The sequence below is a fragment of the Oncorhynchus kisutch genome, linkage group LG16, assembly GCF_002021735.2.
Source record: "Oncorhynchus kisutch isolate 150728-3 linkage group LG16, Okis_V2, whole genome shotgun sequence".
Lineage (NCBI taxonomy): Eukaryota > Metazoa > Chordata > Actinopteri > Salmoniformes > Salmonidae > Oncorhynchus > Oncorhynchus kisutch.
Window position 1 is genome coordinate 21527421 of NC_034189.2, and position 24547 is coordinate 21551967.

The following is a 24547-nucleotide window of genomic DNA, read 5'->3' on the forward strand; positions in this document are numbered from 1 at the left end:
CTGCTCTATAATTATTTTTATTTATTTATTTTTAATTATCTATTTTTTTAATTATCTATTTTTTTACTTATCTATTTTTTACTTAACACTTGTTTTTCTTAAAATTGCATTGTTGGTTAAGGGCTTGTAAGTAAGCATGTCCCTGGAAGGTCTACACCTGTTGAATTGGGCGCATGTGACAAATACAATTTGATTTGGTTTGATTTGATTCCTGCAGAGGGTTCTACATGGAACCCAAAAGGGTTCTACCTGAAACCAAAAAGGGGTTCTGTTTTGGGGACAGCCAAAGAACCCTTGTGGATCCCTTTTTTCTAAGAGTGTACACTACATCCTCATCCCAATACCAGATCCCCTATTGTCCCTGTTTCCTTCTTGCATCCATCATGATAAAGTGACCTCATATAAAGGTGCTACAGCAAGTATGATTGGTCAATACAGTACAAAGATTACATGTCTTTACACCAAGCTCTCTTCCCATTGGGCACTGTCCTCTCAACACCTCATGTTGATTGGTTCATTACAACGACAACAATATAAAAACAGGAAGTTGTTTTTGTCTCTACATCTATGCTCATTTATGGTTGGTCGGGGGTGGAATGCCGAGGGGTGTCAGAGTTCAGGGAAAGGAGTGTGTTATACTTAGAAGTCATTCATTTCTCCGACTCTGTTGGTTGAAATGAGAAACTCCAGGATGGTCCTCTTTGGCATGCATTTGCATCCCAGTGTCTTGTATTGAACAGAGGAGGGTGGCTACGGAAAGAGAAAGTCGTCTTAATAGGTTTAGGTCATGTTGTGTGTGAGGTCTGCGATGTTTGGGAGTGTGTGTGAGAGAGAAAGAGAGAGGGAGTGGGGGATGAGGAGGTGTGCAGGACTGAGAGAGGGATTGAGGAAGAATAAAGGAGGGCGGGATCAGACTCGTTCACTCTGCCATTGGATAAAGAAGGATTCCGGAAGGGAAGCGTTGCGGCCGGCGTCGGGAGCAGAACGGGCCAGTAGATTTGTCTGACACAGGGAAGGAGGGATGTTCTTTCAGCTACTCAGACCTACATTCTCTATTGAATACATTAACATACTCTCGTTTTTTTCCCTCTCTGCCGACATTTCACCTCCAGGTTCAGCTTTCAGGCCTCTTTCCTCCCCTTTTTCTCCCTCTATTTTTGGGCCAGACAATTCACCTCTACCTCTCTCTCTCTCTCCCACCCCCTTAGAGTTTCTCTGTACTTCTCCATCCCTCCATCCTCAGGGTTTCTCTGTACTTCTCCATCCCTCCATCCTCAGAGTTTCTCTGTACTTCTCCATCCCTCCATCCTCAGTTTCTCTGTACTTCTCCATCCCTCCATCCTCAGGGTTTCTCTGTACTTCTCCATCCCTCCATCCTCAGGGTTTCTCTGTACTTCTCCATCCCTCCATCCTCAGAGTTTCTATGTACTTCTCCATCCCTCCATCCTCAGGGTTTCTCTGTACTTCTCCATCCCTCCATCCTCAGAGTTTCTCTGTACTTCTCCATCCCTCCATCCTCAGTTTCTCTGTACTTCTCCATCCCTCCATCCTCAGGGTTTCTCTGTACTTCTCCATCCCTCCATCCTCAGGGTTTCTCTGTACTTCTCCATCCCTCCATCCTCAGAGTTTCTCTGTACTTCTCCATCCTCAGAGTTTCTCTGTACTTCTCCATCCCTCCATCCTCAGAGTTTCTCTGTACTTCTCCATCCTCAGAGTTTCTCTGTACTTCTCCATCCCTCCATCCTCAGAGTTTCTCTGTACTTCTCCATCCCTCCATCCTCAGGGTTTCTCTGTACTTCTCCATCCCTCCATCCTAAATGTTTCTATGTACTTCTCCATCCCTCCATCCTCAGAGTTTCTCTGTACTTCTCCATCCCTCCATCCTCAGGGTTTCTCTGTACTTCTCCATCCCTCCATCCTAAAGGTTTCTATGTACTTCTCCATCCCTCCATCCTCAGGGTTTCTTGGGCCTCTCCATCCCTCCATCCTCAGGGTTTCTCTGTACTTCTCCATCCCTCCATTTTCAGAGTTTCTATGTACTTCTCCATCCCTCCATCCTCAGAGTTTCTCTGTACTTCTCCATCCCTCCATCCTCAAGGTTTCTCTGTACTTCTCCATCCCTCCATCCTCAGGGTTTCTCTGTACTTCTCCATCCCTCCATCCTCAGGGTTTCTCTGTACTTCTCTATCCCTCCATCCTCAGGGTTTCTTGGGCCGTCCATTGCGGGACAGGTTCTCCACAGTGTTACTGAGACGATACTTGACGATGATGCTGTGCACTGTGGACTTAGGCATCCTCAGCTCCTGCCCTATGGACCCCTCCGACTTGCCGTCCTTCCACAGGTCGACCACGCGCTGCCGCTGAATGATGTTGTGCTCCTTGGTCTTCAGGAAGCCGGCGCCGCCGCCACCCGGGGCTTCTGGGGCTTCTGTGGGGGCAGACAAGCGGCAGAGCTGTAGAGACTGGGTGGGACTGGGAGGGAGAGGTAGGGGTGGCCACGGCAACGGCACGGCAACAGGAGTGACAGTCAGGCAGTTCAGGCAGTACCGTAGCAGAGACACTCTGTCTGGCCCTCAACACTCCAGTACTGAGAGGGTCAGTTTCCTCAAGGTGTCATGGAAACAACGACAACCACCGTTATACTTCCCAGAGGGCAATGCATTTTGGGGGACTTTCAATGTTGTTGAAAGTTTGTGTTCCCACAATTCAGGACTGTTGAAAAGCACAGAGAGTGACTGGTATGAGAGTCCAATATGTCATGCGTAACTGCTTGGAGTTCACCAAATGTAGCTTAAAGGTACGTGATGAGAGAAGAAGCAGGGCAGACAGACATTGTTTACTTTGAGACAGCAGCAGCTTTGCGTACTCAGGACTAGGATGAGGTTAACAGACTGTTGAGGTTACTAGGAGGTTATTATGAGGTCACAGTTGTCCTCCCTTGCCCTCTCTCTATCCCCCTCTCATATCTCTCCTCTCCTCATCTGCCTCTACCTTTTTTCCTTCTCTCTAAAAAGGGGTCAGTAACAACAACCAAGACAACAACCCCAAGGCGACCCCATGTACCAAATATGTATTGCTCTCTCCAGAGAGAGAGAGAGAGAGAGAGAGAGAGCGAGAGCGAGAGAGCGAGAGAGCGAGAGAGAGAGAGAGAGCGCGCGAGAGAGAGAGAGAGAGAGAGAGAGAGCGAGGGTTCAGCCGGGTTCGTCTGTGCGTTCAGGCAACATTCAGCTCAGCACGGTCCACTCAGACTCAACACCCACGGAGAACAGACGGCGCGCGATCTGGCGACTATTTCTGAACACCAGCGTTCAGCCCAACATTCAGTTCGGTCTAAGAGAGGTCTAGTTTACAAGTCCCAACAAGGAGTTTACACAAGTAAGTTCTGTGTGGTTTGGTGTCCTCTTAAAATACCTTTGTACAAAAGTCCCTGGAGACTGAATTGTATCTTGGCACCGCAACTCGGTACGAAACTGCACTGCAATGAGATTTTCAGAAAAAGCTCCCAAAAATACTATGTCTCTGACAGACGGGCCCCTCTGCAATGACATAAATCAAGACGTTGGAATACAGACAGTGCCCACGCTACAGGCGGACTGGACTGGACAGCACACTGGGTCAGGCCAATTACAAGGTAATACCAGTCGAGAGTATCAGGTTTCACCACATATCTCTATTACATTACAAAACGTCTTGGAACACAAACCCACCCCAGTGCAGACGTATCTGGTCAACATCTGCTGTAGCCAAACTGAAGGAGGGAAAATACATTCCATCATTGGCAGTTGAAGAGGACTAAGAAAGAGTGAAGGAGCTGGATAATAAGCCAACAAACCTTTGAGGTGGAGAGTTTAGGAGATTTTAATTAAAAAAGCACTGTAATGAGTACAATAAACCTTTAGGAGGAAAAAAGAAACATCTGCAAATATTCTTCCAAAATTGTCGGTGGGTTCCAATGTACTAGAATCCTTCATATTTTTACTAGCTTTGTTCGTAACATCTGATAGAAAACCATTTGTAGGGTTTTTTAACGATCGTGTTGAAAAGATCAAGGAGAGAATCCTAACTTGCACCTACATTGCATTCTTAAATCTCCCATTGCCATCAACACATGACAAAGTGAAAGTTCAATTTAGGCGGAAGTTAGGATTCACCATAGAAATAGAATGATATCATACCAGTTCTGGGGGGGAGGGGGTCTGCCCCAAAGTGACATCAGAGATTGTGATTGGCTGTGAACCTGACTACTTCAGGTGGCAACAATCTGTCAACAACAACGACGACAGAGAGGAAGACGAAGTGGATCACGTGGATCTCCCTGATCGAAGTGTCTCCCGCATTGGCAGGTTGTATCACAACAGACGAGGGTAAGACGTACTCAACTCTGTTTTCTTCAATAAACAGTGCTTAGGAGGGTGATATAAACCATGGAGTAATCTCACAGTGCCATTTGAGAGAAAAAATGATGATTACTACACAGAAGCACTAGCCTCACCATAATGATTTATATATAGCAGCAGCTGCAAATATTTCACTACATTATGTCTCACTACAAAATGTATGACCATATAAAGATGCTACATTCCCCATGCATATCTGGAACAGATTTGACCCATCTGTCCAAGTTGCCAAAGCAAGAAGCCAATGCATTCTGAACTGTACCTTATTAGGTCTACATCAACACAAATATCGTGACATACTTCTCCATCCCTCCATCCTCAGGGCTTCTTGGGCCGTCCATTGCGGGGCAGGTTTATATCGGTTACGATTGACTTTAAGGGTGTCTACTCTGCAGCAGCTGCAATGTCCTCTGAAATCGTTCATGGACTGTCTGATATAGTCAACAATTCACTAGAAAACCTTCATCAGTGGTGCTTTGGAAGAAAAAGAAATGTGTGTGTGTGTGTGTGTGTGTGTGTGTGTGTGTGTGTGTGTGTGTGTGTGTGTGTGTGTGTGTGTGTGTGTGTGTGTGTGTGTGTGTGTGTATGTAAGTGTACTGAGCTAAATTGATCTGTTTACTCCGTTTGGACTGTACAGACCACCTACTTGGATCGAGTACACACACACACACACAGACACACACACACACACACACACACACACACACACACACACACACACACACACACACATACACATTTCTTCTTCTTCCAAAGCACCACTGATGAAGGTTTTCTAGTGAATTGTTGACTATATCAGACAGTTCATGAACGATTTCAGAGCACATTGCAGCTGCTACCGAGTAGACACCCTTAAAGTCAATCGTAACCGATATAAAAAGTGAATCCTTCATCAGTAGTTTTGGAAAGCCCTTCTCAGTGAATGGGTATATGTACAGTATGGGCCACTGACCTGATACAAAGGATCCAGGAGGCATCTGGCTGTAGTTGGCTCCTCCCATGGGTAAGACTCCCAGGGGGGTGGGGGTGAAGTGGGGCCCAAAGTTCTGAGGAGTGGCGTAGGGTCCTGGAGGGATGGTCTGGAGGGAGAGGGGACAGATGGTTCATTTGATGATCAATCTTAAATCAAGTCATCAGAAGCCAGAATATCTTAACCAGTGTGGGATTGTGTGTGTGTGTACGCTTGCATGCGTGTGTGCTCACCGGGGGCGGGTGTGTGTCAGTGCCCTTGCTGGCCAGCCTGCTGAGGATGCTCCTCTCTGACATCTGCAGACGTGCGGCGATGGGCGGGACCCGGGACAGCGTGGCGGGGAGCCGTGTCACGTCAGCCTTCATGTCGCTCAGCAGCTCCTCCAACTGGTTCAGCACTGACATTACACCAACTCAACGGTCAGTTTCCAGTTAACAGGCACCTCTTCATTTACTATTATTAAGTCGACCATCAACCATCTACTATTCAGTTCCACTGGGTTTGGGGGACATTATCAGCTAGAAGTGGGACACATAGCGAACGTGAGTCACGGTGCACAGAGAATCCGGTGGGTTGGTGCTGGACTAGAACCAAAGCCTTCAAACTCTGCAGTCCGCCAGTATTGAACATTCCTTTTCAACATCATTTAACAGTTGAAAATGTACCAAGTATGTTGTCCTTTCAAATTAACAGTACAAACATACCAACTCTTCTGAGACTGTAACTCTATCCTGATGATGACATTGTGAAATGTTCGCCTCTGGCAGCAACAGTTCTGTGAGGCTTACTGGACAGATTTAGGTCAAAGAACCTTGAAAAAATATAGCCCGGGGGGGGCCTGTGTTTCTTTATCACTGATATAAATACAGACAGACAGACAGACAGACAGACAGACAGACAGACAGACACAGACACAGACACAGACACAGACACAGACACACACACACACACACACACACACAATCCTCCCTCCACCCCCTTCCACACTCCCTCACCTTTGTGCAGCACGGCATTGGCTGGTTTGTTCCCGGCCAGGGACTCCTTGCTGAGGTGTTGGTGGGACTCGGCCAGACACTCCACCTCGGCATAACGGGCGTTCAACGCCATGGCGGGGTGGACCGGGTCCTGGGTCATATTCAGGTAGGCTGCCCGTCTCAGTTGTTCCTCTATCACCAGGGCCTGCTCTAATAACTGGGGGGAGAGAGGGAGGGGAGAAGGGAGAGAGAGGGAAGGGGGAGACAAGGAGAGTCATTGTCACGTCTGCTCCCTCTCCGGCTCTAGGTCACCAGGCTGCTCGTTATGGCGCACACTTGTCACCATCGTTATGCGCAACTGCGCGTCGTCAGACTCACCTGGACTCCATCGCTTCTCTGGTTACCTGCCCTATATATGTCACTCCCTTTGGTTCCTTTCCAATATATGTCACTCCCTTTGGTTCCTTCCCTATATATGTCACTCCCTTTGGTTCCTTCCCTATATATGTCACTCCCTTTGGTTCCTTCCCTATATATGTCACTCCCTTTGGTTCCTTCCCTATATATGTCACTCCCTTTGGTTCCTTCCCCAGGCATCATTGTTTCTGTTTCATGTCTGTACGTTTTTCAAGGTTCTTGTTTTGTATTATGTTACGTTCATTTTATTAAAACACTAACTCCCTGAACTTGCTTCCCGACTCTCAGCGCATATCCTTACAGTCAGTTCTTTCCTTTAAAAACTAGGCAAGTCAGTTAAGAACAAATTCTTATTTACAACGACAGCCTAGGAACAGTGGGTTAACTGCCTTGTTCAGGGGCAGAAGGACAGATTTTTTCCTTGTCAGCTCTGGGATTCGATCTAGCAACCAAGCGGTTACTGGTCCAACGCTCTAACCACTAGGCTACCCTGCCGGACCATCATAAAACTCTTCTGCTTTCTGACATACAGTATATCTACAGTATCTACTGCAATACAGTTCTATTGGATTTCATTGATCTGAACTGTAATGAGGAAGATGTTAGAGATAGAAGGGAAGAGAGAGGAGAGAGATACCGTATAGGTGGGTGTGGGGTGAGGAGGAGGAAAATGATAGATGACATGTTTGGAGAAATTCTAGAGATTATATTCATATTTACAGTTTTATTTTAGCCAGCTGTGATTTAGTCAACACCATAATTTGTGATTTTACTCAATTCGGGGGCAGAGAGAAAGAGAGAGCATGAGAGAGCGCGCGAGAGAGAGAGAATGCGGATGTTGAGGTCAGGGTATGAAACATGTGAGGCCGTCAAAAACAGGATGAGTGTCATTTCACAAATGCACCGGTCAGCAATACCAACCCGGTCTGTCAACCCAATATCTGTCTCTCATAGGGTCTGTCTTGTTCTTACATCCTTCAAACAGATGTTTTCTATTAGATAATATAAACTGGGTGGTTCAAGCCCAGAATGCTGATTGGCTGACAGCCATGGTATATCAGACCGCATACCACGGGTATGACAAAACATTTATTTTTACTGCTCTAATTACATTGGTAGCCAGTTTATAATAGCAATAAGGCACCTCAGGGGGTTGTGATATACGGCCAATATCGCAAGGCTAAGGGATGTATCCAGGAACTCGGGTACTCGGGTATAAGAACAGCCCTTAGCCGTGGTATATTGGCCATATACCACACCTCTTTATTGCTTAATTGAATAGTACAAAAGCATGTCCTGAATCCTGACAGTCTTGTCTGTGTCATGGTTGGATTTTGTTGTGTCATAGTTATGTTATGGTAATGTTATAGTATGTCATGTGATGTGTCGGGTCCAGAGTGTTTCCAGGCCTTCGAGTTATGCTATGCAATGAAGGTTATACCATGCTACACTGTTATGCCATGTCACGTTTTTTTCACCCTATGTCATGTCATGTCATGTTATGTTATGTCATGCTGTGTCACATGCTGTGGTGTCGCACCTTGAAGCGGCGGGCCAGGAACTTGTTCTTCATCTCCAGGAAGTTGCCCTTGTTGGCCTGCGACTTGAAGGGCTCGTTGACGATAGCAAACTGGGGATCGTTCTGGATGTCCTGCCACCTCGCGTACCCATGACTGATGCGCAGGGGTCAAGGGTCATACAGCTCAATACACCAGTCGCCAAAGCAATACCTAGTCCGTCAGTAGTAATAAGTATTTTAGCACAACTTCTATGAATAGGGCTAATCTCATCAAGTGTATTCCTACTGAATCATTTCAGATCTTTATTGTTTCTTGTGGTAGGAGGGCTAGGGTTGGATTCGATATTTGGCATTCTAGTCAAAGTCATACAAATAGAACAGAATGGACTGTTCCAATCCCTATTTCATGTGTAGATTTCTGCAGATACAATCTAATACCTCTCTGCTACACAAATGAACCGGCGGGTGGACTTCACACGAAGCCACTGCCGCAGCATGACAGATAAATAAACACGACAAGAAGGTCTCCGCGGCAACCACCGTCAAGGATACAGTACAATTCCCGCCAGCAGCCAGAAGTCGTGTCGCCGGTGCCAGATCTCATTCATCTTCCCGGAGGAGATGGCGGCCCGCTCCTCGTTCTGCCACAGCGTATGCAGCTCTGCAGGGTGAAACGTCAGCATAATGTTGGGTCAGTGTTATAGCATCCACGTAACGTTGTGTCAATGTCATAACAAACAGTGATACGGACTCAGTGTATTATGCTACTGTGTATGTTGCTCAGCACAGGGACAGCAGAATAACGCTGTGTCAATGTTAAAACAACATCTGATGCTGAGTGTGATCCACCACTGTGTGTGGAGCTCTTTGTGGGGGATCGTCAACATAACTTTGTGTGTCAATGTTATAAGAGCAACCTGTGATACTGAAAACATTGACGTCAAAACAACCCATGATACAAGCATTTCTCTACACCCGCAATAACATCTGCTAAATACGTTTAAGTGACCAATCAAATTTGATTTGATACTAAGTCACTGTGTGTGGAGCTCTTTGTGGGAGATCATCAGACATCATGACACAGTGAGTTCTGCCTCTAAACTGGGTGGTTCGAGCCCTGAATGCTGATTGACTGACAGCCATGGTATATCAGACCATATACCACGGGTATGACAAAACATGTATTTTTACTGCTCTAATTACATTGGTAACCAGTTTATAATAGCAATAAGGCACCTCAGGGGGTTGTGATATACGGCCAATATCGCAAGGCTAAGGGATGTATCCAGGAACTCCGCGTTGGGTCGGGTATAAGAACAGTCCTTAGCCGTGGTATATTGGCCATATACCACACCTCCTCGGGCCTTATTGCTTAACTGAATAGTACAAAAGCATGTCCTGAATACCGACAGTCTTGTCTGTGTCATGGTTGGATTTTGTTGGGGTAATGATGTGCTCTAATTACGTTGGTAACCAGTTTATAATAACAACAAGGCACCTCGGCGGTTTGTGATATATGGCCAATATATCACGGCTTAGGGCTGTGTCCCCTCTAATACACAGTACCAGACATGACATATGATAGGGCTCATTTACCCGTGAAGCCCCCATCAGCGATGTTGAACATGAAGCGCCGTCGCTCGGGGGGGGTGATGGGGGGTTTTGGCAAGGCATCTTTGGCAACCTCCTCCTTCGCCACTTCTTTCCCAGCATCCTTTTCACCTTTAACTTCCTCTGTGAGCAGTAAAAGCACAAGCCAGTTCATTCAGATAAGTGGATGCCATTGAACTATACCTAATAGTCTATACCTATCTACCAGTGACTAGTCAGTGAGTCACTAACTAACTGACTGACATGTACAGACGGACGGACGGACAGGTGAGGTCACACACCTTTCATCACGTCAGAGGGTTGCTGTCGCTCCATCCTTTCCATGTTGTCTGGCTCTTCTGTGGGGACAGGGGCCTCCTCACTCTTCTCCATGTCCTTTTCCTTGTTGTTGTCCTTCTCTTTCTCCTCCTCCACCTTCTCTCCAGGTGAGAGTGTTACAGTACCTGGTTTCTCATGTTTGACCTCCGACCCTTGCTTAGTTGTTTCTCCGAAGGACCCCTCCTCCTTACTCTCCTCCTCAACTTTCTTCTCCTCCACTAGGGCCGGAAGGGTGTCAGTCGTTTTGGTTTCTTTCCCCTCCTTCTCCTCTTTTGTACCCTTCTCCTCCTTGTCTGTTGTTGTGCAAGAGGATAATTCTTGTAGTGCTTCTTTGGTAGAGATTGGAGTCTGGGGACAAAACATAATGTTCAGTGACAGTTATTGGTAGAAAGATTTATTAAGACTGTGTAATTAATAACGTTCAATCTCTCACCTCTTCAGAGTCTGCACTCTTGTTGCTCTCTTCCTCCTTCCCCTTGTTCTTCTCCTTCTCGCCATCTTGCTCTGGCTCAGATGAGGCCTTACCCTCCTCATCTTCCTCTTCCTTCTCTCCATCTTTCCCGTTCTTCTCTAGTTTGTCCGACGGAGCAGGGGTAGCTGAACACAACACACATGCAAGGGGGTCATTTCTTACTCACTCGCACACAGACACACACACTCGCACACAGACACACACACACACACACAGACACACACAGACACACACACACACACACAGACACACACACACACACACACACACACACACACACACACACACACACACACACACACACACACACACACACACACACACACACACACACACACACACACACACACACACACACACACACACACAGTGGGAGAGATGATGACCTTCTTGGACTGTTGGCTGGCTGGCACAGGAGCACAGCGTGATGATTCAATCACAATTTATGATATTTATGACATTGTCTGGATAGATGGCCACATCTTTGAACTTCAAAGAGCACGGTACATCCTGAAGTCGTACCTCCAGCCCTCAACAGGACAGCGGCTTACAGGAGATTCCACTTGTCTCCTGGAAAGTGATTACAACTGGACCTTATGTTGTGAGTGTTTGTGCAACTTCAATTGTCGTGTTCGGGTTTGTTTCAAGAGATTAGAAATGCATTATATCCATTCATTTCGATATGACTTATTGCAATGTACAGTTGAAGTTGGAAGTTTAGATACACCTCAGACAAAAATATTTAAACTCAGTTTTTCACAATCCCTGACATTTAATCCAAGTAAAAATTCCCTGTCTTTGGTCAGTTAGGATCACCACTTTATTTTAAGAATGTGAAATGTCAGAATAATAGTAGAGTGAATGATTTATTTCAGCTTTTATTTCTTTCATCATTCCCAGTGGGTCAGAAGTTTACATACACTCAATTAGTATTTGGTAGCATTGCCTTTAAATTGTTTAACTTGGGTCAAGCATTTCGGGTAGCCTTCCACAAGCTTCTCACAATAAGTTGGGTGAATTTTGGCCCATTCCTCCTGACAGAGCTGGTGTAACTGAGTCAGGTTTGTAGGCCTCCTTGCTCGCACATGCTTTTTCATGTCTGCCCACAAATGTTCTATAGGATTGAGGTCAGGGCTTTGTGATGGCCACTCCAATACCTTGACTTTGTTGTCCTTAAGCCATTTTGCCACAACTTTGGAAATATGCTTGGGGTCATTGTCCATTTGGAAGACCCATTTGCAACCAAGCTTTAACTTCCTGACTGATGTCTTCAGATAATTTTCCTTCATCATGATGCCATATATTTTGTGAAGTTTACCAGTCCCTCCTGCAGCAAAGCACCCACACAATATGATGCTTCCACCCCCGTGCTTCACAGTTGGGATGGTGTTCTTTGGCTTGCAAGCCGCCCCCTTTTTCCTCCAAACATAACAATGGTCATTATGGCCAAACAGTTCTATTTTTGTTTCATTTGCACTTTTCGCATTAAAGTACGTTCATCTCTAGGAGACAGAGCGGTATGACGGCTGCGTGGTCCCATGGTGTTTACACTTGCGTACTATTGTTTGTACAGATGAACGTGGTACCTTCAGGCGTTTGGAAATTGCTTCCAAGGATGAACCAGGTCTTGACTGATTTCTTTTGATTTTCCCATGATGTCAAGCCAAGAGGCACTGAGTTTGAAGGTAGGCCTTGAAATACATCCACAGGTACACCTCCAATTGACTCAAATTATGTCAATTAGCCTATCAGAAGCTTGTAAAGCCATGACATTATTTTCTGGAATTTTCCAAGCTGTTTAAAGGCACAGTCAACTTAGTGTATGTAAACTTCTGACCCACTGGAATTGTGGGTAAACCCACTGGAATTGATACAGTAAATTATAAGTGAAATAATCTGTATGTTAACAATTGTTGGAAAAATTACTTGTGTCATGCACAAAGTAGATGTCCCAACGACTTGCCAAAACTATAGTTTTTTAAGAAGAAATGTGTGGAGTGGTTGAAAAACTAGTTTTAATGACTCCAACCTAAGTGTATGTAAACTTCCGACTTCAACTGTATGTATTCTGCATTGATGGATTTTCAGAGCGACCGGTTTGACCGGTTTCAGGCATTTTCCTGTTCTCTGGTCATGACATTCAAATTTAATTGAGTTGATTTGACTCATATCTGGGTGTGATGTCATGTCTTATGTTTTTCAACAGCAGAATGCTGAGTCATGTTTATTTAGGGTGGGGGTGACTTAAGTTTTTTCCCTGGATACAATGTCAGCGTTTTCTCTGGTAAAATGTGCCAGTATTACAATCTCCTGGTATACGCAGTATGCTATATATTTAGACTTGGTTTATTTCATCGATATTTCATCGAGCCCCATGTGAGTACAGGCGCATTCACTCAGAAATGATTCAAAACTGAAGACACATGTAACCACATTAAGTCTTAGCCTATTGGTGATAGTCATTTACTCTGTGTTATTCTGTAACGTATCACGCATTTCATGTAGCATTTATCTGCATAATAATGGAGTCAGATTGATGAATGTAGCCTACTGTAGTTTCCACACAGTTATCACAGTCAGACTTGAGTGCCCTCTGCTGGGCATCCTGTGAGCTGCGTGCCTGCGTCTGCGCGAGTGTCTTTGTTCACCCACCTGGTTTTGAGGTGCAGGGGGTGTTGTCTGAGGTACAGCTGGGGTCAGGGGTGGGCGTAGCAGTCTTCATGGTCCCTCCAGGGGAGGAGGCTCTGGAGGAAGAAGACACACTGACCTCTGGTCTCAGGACCTCTGGCTTCATCTCTGGCTTCAGTTCTGGAAGACTCCACCGCCCATTGATGTGCTCAAACTCCTGGATCTGAGGAAGGGGGTTGTGACAAAATCAAGCAATAAAGTATTTTATTTTGTTTTGTTCTAATTCTATTCTAGCCAACAGTCCCTTTCCCTTGGAAAGAAATTGACCCAAATTTTCTGTCTATTATCGTTATGTTACAAGGAAGTCACAGCCTGGGAAAATGTCTTAGTGGAAACGAAAGAAGTTGAATAACTGTGAAATATCTGTATTTCCTCACACGATTCTGGTCTGATTCTGGACTGATTCTGGTCTGACAGGTCTGAATCAATTAAAGCTTCGCCAAAAACAGACAATTGCTATTGGTTGAAATGTAGCTAGCCTGTTAGCTTAGCATTGTGGTTTCTAAGATACACTTTGACCCCTGACCTTCTTCTTGACCAGGGACATGACCCCGATGCGGGTGAGCACAGGCTGCCGACACAGGCCCTCCCTCGGCACGCCATCGGCAAACGTCTCGGCACCGTCGGCCACGGGCTCACACAGGTGACGCATGAACAGGGAGACATACGCCCTGGAAAAGAGAAAGGGAGGAGAAAGGGAAGAGATTGATACATAAGATGAGAGAAGTGAGGGAGAGAGAACAGACGACAGAGAGGGAACAGACCAGCAGCAACGTTGTAGCATGAAGAGCTCAGTGTAAGCTCATACTTTAGCCTGCCTATGACTCAAACAATAAGTACGCCATGCCATATCAGTCCCACTCCACTCACTTGAACTCCTTCTCACTCTTGCCCCTCAGGTCTCTGACCAGCCACTGGCAGGAGAAGGCATCCTGTGCGGGCATGCCCCATCGCATCACCGCGTTTAGGAAGGCTTTCCTCTGGCGCGTGTTGAAGCCCAATACCTAGAGGGCAGAGAGGGCATAAGGACTTCATAACACATTCATAACCATACACTACCGTTCAGAAGTGTGTGGTCACTTAGAAATGTTCTTGTTTTTGAAAGAAAAGCACATTTCTTGTCCATTAAAACAACATCAAATTGATCAGAAATACAGTGTAGACATGGTTAATGTTGTAAATGACTATTGTAGCTGGAAACGACAGATTTTTTAAAATGGAATATCTACATAGGCGTACAGAGGCCCATTATCAGCAACCATCACTCCTGTGTTCCAATGGCACTTTGTGTTACCTAATCCAAGTTGTGTTAGCTAATCCATCATTTTAAAAGGCTAATTGATCATTAGAAAACCCCTTTGCAATTATGTTAGCACAGCTGAAAACTCTTGTTCTGATTAAAGAAGCAATAAAACTGGCCTTCTTTAGACTAGTTGAGTATCTGGAGCATCAGCATTTGTGGGTTGGATTACAGGATCCTGAAACAAACAACTTTCTTCTGAAACTCGTCAGTCTATCCTTGTTCTGAGAAATGAAGGCTATTCCATGCGAGAAATTGCCAAGAAACTGAAGATCTCGTACAATGCGGTGTACTACTCCCTTCACAGAATAGCGCAAACTGACTCTAACCAGAATAGAAAGAGGAGTGGGAGGCCCAGGTGCACAACTAAGCAAGAGGACAAGTACATTAGGGTGTCTAGTTTGATAAACAGGCGCCTCACAAGTCCTCAACTGGCAGCTTAATTAAATAGTACCCGCAAAACACCAAACTCAACGTCAACAGTGAAGAGGTGACTCTGGGATGCTGGCCTTCTAGGCAGAGTTGCAAAGAAAAAGCCATATCTCAGACGGGCCAATACAAATCAAATATTAAGATGTGCAAAAGAACACAGACACTGGACAGATGAACTCTGACTAGAAGGCCAGCATCCCGGAGTCGCCTCTTCACCGTTGACGTTGAGATGAAGATGAAGGGAACTTACATAAGAAGATAGGTGCCTACATAAGGAGATGGAGGGAACTTACTTAAGGAGATGAAGCGAACCTACATAAGGAGATGAGGGGAACCTACATAAGGAGATGGAGGGAACTTACTTAAGGAGATGAAGCGAACCTACATAAGGAGATGAGGGGAACCTACATAAGGAGATGGAGGGAACTTACTTAAGGAGATGAAGCGAACCTACATAAGGAGATGAGGGGAACTTACTTAAGGAGATGAAGGGAACCTACATAAGGAGATGAAGGGAACCTACATAAGGAGATGAAGGGAACTTAAGGAGATGAAGCAAACCTACATAAGGAGATGAAGTGAACCTACATAAGGAGATGAAGGGAACCTACATAAGGAGATGAAGGAAACCTACATAAGTAGATGAAGGGAACCTACATAAGGAGATGAAGGAAACCTACATAAGGAGATGAAGGGAACCTACATAAAGAGATGAAGGGAACGTACATAAGGAGATGAAGGAAACCTACATAAGGAGATGAAGGAAACCTACGTAAGGAGATGAAGGGAACCTACATAAGGAGATGAAGGAAACCTACATAAGGAGATGAAGGGAACCTACATAAGGAGATGAAGGAAACCTACATAAGGAGATGAAGGAAACCTACATAAGGAGATGAAGGGAACCTACATAAGGAGATGAAGGAAACCTACATAAGGAGATGAAGGGAACCTACATAAAGAGATGAAGGGAACCTACATAAAGAGATGAAGTGAACCTACATAAGGAGATGAAGGGAACCTACATAAGGAGATGAAGGGAACGTACATAAGGAGATGAAGGGAACCTACATAAGGAGATGAAGGGAACCTACATAAGGAGATGAAGGGAACGTACATAAGGAGATGAAGGGAACCTACATAAGGAGATGAAGGAAACCTACATAAGGAGATGAAGGAAACCTACATAAGGAGATGAAGGGAACCTACATAAGGAGATGAAGGAAACCTACATAAGGAGATGAAGGGAACGTACATAAGGACATCATAAAATACAGTTGAAGTCGGAAGTTTACATGCACTTAGGTTGGAGTCATTAAAACTAATTTTTCAACCACCCCACAAAATTCTTCTTAACAAACTATAGTTTTGGCAAGTCGATTGGGTGCTTGACAAGTCATTTTTGCAACAATTGTTTATAGACAGATTATTTCACTTATAATTCACTGTATCACAATTCCAGTGGGTCAGAAGTTTACATACACTAAGTTGACTGTGCCTTTAAACAGCTTGGAAAATTACAGAAAATGATGTCATGGCTTTAGAAGCTTCTGATAGGCTAATTGACATCCTTCGAATCAATTTGAGGTGTACCTGGGAATGGATTTCAAGGCCTTCCTTCAAACTCAGTGCCTCTTGACTTGACATCATGGGAAAATCAAAAGAAATCAGCCAAGACCTCAGGAACAAATTGTAGACCTCCACAAGCCTGGTTCATCCTTGGGAGCAATTTCCAAATGCCTGAAGGTACCACGTTCATCTGTACAAACAATAGTACGCAAGTGTAAACACCATGGGACCACGCAGCCGTCATACCGCTGAGGAAGGAGACGCATTCTGTCTCCTAGAGATGAACGTACTTTGGTGCGAAAAGTGCAATCAATCCCAGAACAACAGCAAAGGACCTTGTGAAGATCCTGGAGGAAACATTTACAAAAGTATCTATATCCACAGTAAAACAAGTCCTATATCGACATAACCTGAAAGGCCGCTCAGCAAGGAAGAAGCCACTGCTCCAAAACCGCCACAAAAAAGCCAGACTACGGTTTGCAACTGCACATGGGGACAAAGATCATAATTTTTGGAGAAATGTCCTCTGGTCTGATGAAACAAAAATATAACTGCTTGGCCATAATTATAATCGTTATGTCTGGAGGAAAAGGGAGAGGCTTGCAAGCCGAAGAACACCATCCCAACTGTGAAACACGGGGGTGGCAGCATCATGTTTTGGGGGTGCTTTGCTGCAGGAGGGACTGGTGCACTTCACAAAATAGATGGCATCATGAGGATGGAAAATTATGTGGTTCTATTGAAGCAACATCTTGGTCGCAAATGGGTCTTCCAAATGGACAATGACCCCAAGTATACTTCCAAAGTTGTGGCAAAATGACTTAAGGAAAACAAAGTCAAGGTATTGGAGTGGCCATCACAAAGACCTGACCTCAATCCTATAGAATATTTGTGGGCAAAACTGAAAAAGCGTGTGCGAGCAAGGAGGCCTATAAACCTTACTCAGCTCTGTCAGGAGGAATGGGCCAAAATTCACCCAACTTATTGTGGGAAGCTTGTGGAAGGCTACCTGAAACGTTTGACCCAAGTTAAACAATTTCAAGGCAATGCTACCAAATACTAATTGAGTGTATGTAAACTTCTGACCCACTGGGAATGTGATGAAAGAAATAAAAGCTGAAATAAATCATTCTCTCTACTATTATTCTGACATTTCACATTCTTAAAATAAAGTGGTGATCCTAACTGACCTAAGGCAGGGAATGTTTACGAGGATTAAATGTCAGGAATTGTGAAAAATGTATTTGGCAAAGGTGTACGTAAACTTCCGACATCAACTGTATAATATCCATAACCCCTATACAGAATGTATAAATTCTTATGTCAACAAGAATAGCAGGTAAGTTGTTGTCTCTAACCTCCAAGTTTCCCCCTACTCTGGCCAACAGGGGGGGAAGTGGCTTGTCTCTCTCGTTCCTCATCTGGCGACGGGACTGTCGGCGAGAACCTGGACGAAGATAGAGAGAATATGAAGGGGGGGTGAGAGAGAGAGAGAGAGAGAGAGAGATAGAGAGAGAGGGGGGAAATCAGGAGAGTAAGCAGCATAGTCATTATGGTACTTGAGTGAAGCAGCCATAACATCTGAAATCTAATCATCCAACTGTTACAGGGGTGTCAAAGTCAATTCCTGGAGGGCTGTGTGTCTGCTGGTTTTTGTTATTTCCTTTCAACTTCTGTCCAATTAGCCCTAGACAACCTGGTGAGGGGAGTTCCTTACTAATCAATCAAGTACAAGGGAGGAGCTAAAACCAGCAGACCTTCGGGCCGTCGAGGACAGGAGTTTAACACGTGATTCATCCCAACACATTCAACAGAAGAGGCTTCATTCCAAATGTGTTTGTGCCTTGTGTACTTAGGCATACCTTCTGGCCTCTCATCGAAGTCTTCATCCTCCTCCTCAGAGCCCACAGAGTACTCGGACTGGTTATCTGAAATACCAGCATGCCACTCTGAAACAGCACATGGTGTACCGTCAATAGGCTAGGCCCACTGGCCCCATGCGGCTACCATTAGAAATACTTTAGCATTACCTAACGTATAGCACAGAGACCATATTACATGATCTAATTCTAGCAAAGAGCACAGCTTTTATTTAAAACAATCATGGATGAACCAATATATGGGCCAATATAAAGTAGGAGGAGTCCAACCCTTCTTTAATTATAAAAAAGAAGAAGTTATTCAGAATGCCTAAGGTGTGACAGTACAAAATGGCCCATGTTATCATAGTGATGCATGCTAATAACATAAACGACACCTCCATCCATCTCCATGACAACCAGGACTGACGGTTCCCAACTACCTACCTTGGTCCTCCTGTGCTGCGTCGTTGTAGTTGACAGGCTTGCGGTTCCTCTTGCCCTTGCCCAGTTTACTAGCCAGGTCCTCCTGTTGTTGCTCATAGTGATGTCTCAGCAGCTTCTCCCAGTATTCTGGGTCCACACACTCTTCCTGCTTAATGATCTCACGCTCCACCTCCTCAATCTGGATACACACATGCAAGAACATGGAAGTAAAGTTTACATACAACCAGTGTGATACAATCTACTTATAAACAGCTAGTGTTAGTGTTAACAGTTAACACATAGATAACTATTTTTAAAAGTACCCTAAAGTGCCATACACATTTTTGTATACATTAAAGCGTACAAAAACAGTAATGTTATCTCTCCCTTCCCTCTCTCTCTCTCCTTCCCTCTCTCCCTCCTTCCCTTTCTCACCTTATCCTCCTCTCGAACCATGTAGCGGGCCACTTTGAAGGAGCTGAGGTATTCGTTCATGTTCTGCATGTCTGTGTCGTCTGTAGCGTCCTGGCTCCGGTCCAGCAGTCTCTCGATGGCTGAGCTGTCATAGTGGATCACACTGCCCTCATCATCCCTGTTGTCCCCCGCTGGACAGCGTATAGGAGAGAGAGGGGACATACGTGGTGGTGAGAGGACTTTGGGGGAATAGGAAACGGTGGTGAAACACAGATTAGGATGTGACTAAAATCGATTTAAAGATGTACGTAACAACCCCCAAAATGCAATGTATATTACAGAATATATTATATATTACAGAATTCTCCTAAATCTCTGACATCTAAACATATACCCGAAATAAATGTCCTATCCTTGCATTTCTTCCTCTGAAATGCCTCCATCCTCCTCCTCTATCCTTCCAACTCCCCCCTCTCCCTTTCTCCTATCCTCCTCCCATCCCCCACAATCGATCATCAATCAAATCAAACCAATCAACAAATGTCACTTACATTCGATCTCGTCCTTGAAGAGTTCCTCGGTGCCGAACTTGAGGATGTCGTCCAGTTCCTGTTTGGACATGGATCCAGCCTTGGAGCCCAGGCCGGGCCTCACCACCAGGTGGGTCAGCATCATCTTCCTCTTTGCCACCTGGGTGATGCGCTCCTCCACACTGGCACGGGTCACAAAACGGTAGATCATCACCTTGTTGGCCTGCCCGATGCGGTGGGCGCGACTGAATGCCTTGTGAGGGAGAAGGAGGGAAAAGAGGAGGGAGGAAAGAGTGAGATAGGTAGGGAATGGACACAGAATGAGGGAGAGAGAAAAGGGATTAAGGAATTAACCATTAAATCAAATCAAATTGTATATGTCACATGCTCCGAATACAACAGGTGTAGTAGACCTTACAGTGAAATGCTTACTTACAAGCCCTTAACCAACAATGCAGTTTTAAGAAAACACCTAAAAAAAGTAAGAGATAAGAATAACAAATCATTAAAGAGCAGCAGTAAATAACAACAGCAGGGCTATATAAAGGGGGTACCGGTACAGAGTCAATGAGTGGGGGCACCGGTGTCGAGGTAATTGAGGTAATATGTAGGTAGAGTTATTAAAGTGACTATGCATAGATAATAACAGAGAGTAGCAGCAGTGTAGAATAGGGGGGAATAGTGCCTTGCCATCGGAGGCAGAGAAGTTGCCATAACAGGCAGTGATGCAACCACTCAGGAAGCTCTCGATGGTGCAGCTGTAAAACCTTTTGAGGATCTGAGGACCCATGCCAAATCTTTCAGTCTCCTGAGGAGGAATAGGTTTTGTCGTGCCCTCTTCATGACTGTCTTGGTGTGCTTGGAACATGTTAGTGTGTTAGTGATGTGGACGCCAAGGAACTTGAAGCTCTCAACCTGCTCCACTACAGCCCCGTCGATGAGAATGGGGGCGTGCTCAGTCCTCCTTTTCCTGTAGTCCACAATCAGCTCCTTTGTCTTGATCACATTGGGGGAGAGATTGCTGTCCTTGCCCCACACTGTCAGGTCTCTGACCTCCTCCCTATAGGCTGTCTCATCGTTGTCTGTGATCACTGTTGTGTCATCAGCAAACTTAATGATGGTGTTGGAGTCATACCTGGCCGTGCAGTCATGATTGAACAGGGAGTACAGGAGGGGACTGAGCATGTACCCCTGAGGGGCCATAGTGTTGAGGATCAGCGTGGTGGATGTGTTGTTACCTACCTTTACCCTTTGAGGACGGCCGTTAGGAAGTCCAGGATCCAGTTGCAGAGGGAGGTGTTTAGTCCCAGGGTCCTTAGCTTAGTGATGAGCTTTGAGGGCACTATGGTGTTGAACTCTGAGCTATAGTCAATGAATAGCATTCTCACATAGGTGTTCCAAGTTTTGTCCAAGTATGAAAGGGCAGTGGGGAGTGCAATAGAGATGGCATCATCTGTGGATCTGTTGGTGCAGTATGCAAATTGGAGTGGGTCTAGGGTTTCTGGGATAATGGTGTTGATGTGAGCCATGACCAGCCTTTCAAAGCACTTCATGGCTACAGACGTGAGTGCTACGGATCGGTAATCATTTAGGCAGGTTACCTTAGTGTTCTTGGGCACAGGCACTATGGTGGTCTGCTTGAAACATGTTGGTATTACAGACTCAGACAGGGAGAGGTTGAACATGTCAGTGAAGACACTTGCTAGTTGGTCAGCGCATGCTCGCAGTACACGTCCTGGACATCCGTCTGGCCCTGCAGCCTTGTGAATGTTGACCTGTTTAAAGGTCTTAATCACATTGTCTGCGTAGAGCGTGATCACACACTCGTCCGGAACAGCTGATGCTCTTATGCATGTTTCAGTGTTACTTGCCTCGAAACGAGCATCAAAGTTATTTAGCTCGTCTGGTCGGCTTGTGTCACTGGGCAGCTCTCGGCTGTGCTTCCCTTTGTAGTCTGTAATATTTTGCAAGCCCTGCCACATCCGACGAGCATCGGAGCCGGTGTAGTACGATTCGATCTTGGTCCTGTATTGACGCTTTGCCTGCTTAATGGTTCGTCGGAGGGCATAGCGGGATTTCTTATAAGCTTCCGGGTTACTCCTCAATGCCATCGGAAGAATCCCGGAACATATTCCAGTTTGTGCCAGAAAAACAGTCCTGTAGTTTAGCATCTGCTTCATCTAACCACTTTTTTTTATAGACCAAGTCACTGGTGCTTCCTGCTTTAATTTTTGCTTATAAGCAGGAATCAGGAGGATATAATTATGGTCAGATTTTCCAAATGGAGGGAGAGCTTTGTACACGTCTTTGTGTGTGGAGTAAAGGTGGCCTTGAATTGTTTTCCCTCTGGTTGCACATTTAACATACTGATAAAAATGAGGTAAAACTGATTTAAGTTTCCCTGCATTAAATTCACCGGCCACTAGGAGCGCCGCCTCTTGATGAGTGTTTTCCTGTTTGATTATGGTGGTATACAGCTCATTGAGTGCGGTTTTAGTGCCAGCATTGGTCTGTAGTGGTATGTAGAAAATTACAAAAAATACAGATGAAAACTCTCTAGGTAGATAGTGTGGTCTACAGCTTATCATGAGATACTCTACCTAGGCGAGCAAAACCTAGAAACTTCCTTAGATATCATGCACCAGCTGTTGTTTACATATATGCATAGGCCCCCGCCCCATGTCTTACCAGAGGCTCCTGTCCTATCCTGCCGATAGTTTATAACCCGCCAGCTGTATGTTCTTAATATCGTCGTTCAGCCACGACTCAGTGAAACATAAGATATTACAGTTTTTAATGTCCCGTTGGTAGGTATATACGTGCTTTCTGTTCGTCCCATTTATTTTCCAGCGATTAAACGTTAGCTAGCAGGATGGAAGGCAAAGGCAGATTAGCCATTTATTTACTGTTTGTATGATTTTAATGAGCAAAAATTAAGTGCATGGAAATGTATGTAAATTCTACATGAATGTCCTTAAAACTTCTTCTTTTTCTCGATAATGGATATTATTTCAACATTCAAGTGACAGTCTACCTGGATGTCATTGTGGGGGTTCCAGTCTGAGTCGAAGATGACAACAGTGTCTGCTGTGGCCAGGTTAATACCCAGACCCCCTGCCCTGGTGGACAGCAGGAAACAGAATTGAGGAGCACCAGGAGCTGAGAGAGTGAGACAGAGGGAAAGAGAGAGAGAAGGAGATACAGAAAGTGAGATGGGGGAGAGAAATAAATTGGATTAGACTCTGATAATGAGAAGGAAAAAAATCACAATGTTCCCTTTCATCTAAATGGAAATATTTGTATTTGTTTCTAGAACCTGCAGTAGACTGAGCGTCTGCCTCACCATTGAACCTGTCTATGGCCTCCTGTCTCAAAGCTCCTGTGACTCCTCCGTCGATCCTCTCGTACTTATAACCCTCAAAGTCCAGGAAGTCCTCCAACAGGTCCAACATCTTAGTCATCTACCAGGGAGGGAGGAGAGAGGGAGGAGAGCGGGAGGAGAGCAGGAGAGAGAAGAGAAATGGTTACAGAAGTGCTAACAGCGCGCATGTTTGTATTTGCATGTGTGTGTGCGTGTGTGTACCAACCTGTGAGAAGACTAGCACCCGGTGTCCCTGGTCCTTCAGTTTCCTCATCATCTTCTGCAACAGAGTCAGTTTCCCAGAAGCCTTTGTGAGGTCCATGCCCTCGTACGCTCCGCTCGCCGTCTTGCGGGCTTCCTAATACCACGGTAAAGACAACACACCATGGCCATGTGATGACATATAACTCATACATTATATATAGATATAACTTCTTTATTGAACTCGAATAACTGAAAGAACAGAAACTCTTTCATTTCCATGAACATTTGTGGTCATGTTTACATTAATGCATATTCCTAGGTTTTTTTGCCCCCTTAGACTGAAATAATAGGCTGAATACAATTGTCGCTATACTTCTCAAACCTACCTGAATGTGTCACCGTTTTGCAATTCAGAGGTGAATTACAGTGTCCTTACTGTTGAAAATGTGACTTAAGATAATATACACTAATATTGAGTTGCACCATTTTTTGCCTTCAGAACAGCCTCAATTCGTCGGGGCATGGAGTACTAGGTGTTGAAAGCGTTCCACAGGGATGCTGGCCCATGTTGACTCCAATGCTTCCCACAGTTGTGTCAAGTTGGCTGGATGTCCTTTGGGTGGTGGACCATTACTGGTACACACGTGAAACTGTTAGGAGTGAAAAGCCCAGCAGCATTGCAGTTCTTGACACACTGACACCAATGCGCCTGGCACCTCCTACCATAACCTGTTCAAAGGCCACTTAAATATTTTGTCTTGCACAGTCACCGTCTGAATGGTACACATACACAATCCATGTCTCAATTGTCTCAAGGCTTAAAAATCCTTCTTTAACCGGTCTCTTCCTCTTCATCTACACTGATTAAAGTGGATTTAACAGGTGACATCAACAAGGGACCATAGCTTTCACCTTAATTAATGAGTCTGACACGAAGGGTATAATGTTGCTCCCAGACAAGGCCCAAAACACTGTCAATCACATGAAGAATATAAGGAAATACAGGGGGCGCAGATCAGGGTGCCTTGTGAGAATTCGTCGGCAAGAGGGTAACTCACCTCTACCATCTGTTCTATTAGCGTGCAA

The 24547-nt window shown here is 45.1% G+C and overlaps 1 protein-coding gene across 5 annotated transcripts in view; it reads right to left on the minus strand.

The window, feature by feature from the left end:
• The window catches only part of LOC109906248 (chromodomain-helicase-DNA-binding protein 3), a 54272-nt gene that overhangs the window by 8947 nt on the left and 20778 nt on the right, over positions 1-24547 (minus strand). For 2 of the 5 annotated variants that reach the window (XM_031791991.1, XM_031791990.1), the window contains exons 20-38: positions 23484-23615; positions 23240-23357; positions 22931-23055; positions 19918-20149; positions 19388-19605; positions 18974-19151; positions 18530-18616; positions 18026-18114; positions 14237-14370; positions 13893-14037; positions 13331-13529; positions 10640-10803; positions 10170-10554; positions 9874-10011; positions 8830-8938; positions 8299-8431; positions 6363-6558; positions 5601-5764; positions 5350-5476 (exon numbers count right to left, since the gene is read on the minus strand). In XM_031791991.1, the coding sequence (XP_031647851.1) occupies positions 5350-5476; positions 5601-5764; positions 6363-6558; positions 8299-8431; positions 8830-8938; positions 9874-10011; positions 10170-10554; positions 10640-10803; positions 13331-13529; positions 13893-14037; positions 14237-14370; positions 18026-18114; positions 18530-18616; positions 18974-19151; positions 19388-19605; positions 19918-20149; positions 22931-23055; positions 23240-23357; positions 23484-23615 (3073 nt within the window). The remainder of the gene's footprint in view (positions 1-5349; positions 5477-5600; positions 5765-6362; positions 6559-8298; positions 8432-8829; positions 8939-9873; positions 10012-10169; positions 10555-10639; positions 10804-13330; positions 13530-13892; positions 14038-14236; positions 14371-18025; positions 18115-18529; positions 18617-18973; positions 19152-19387; positions 19606-19917; positions 20150-22930; positions 23056-23239; positions 23358-23483; positions 23616-24547) is intronic. The other 3 variants (XM_031791992.1, XM_031791994.1, XM_031791995.1) reach the window with 3 other exon arrangements.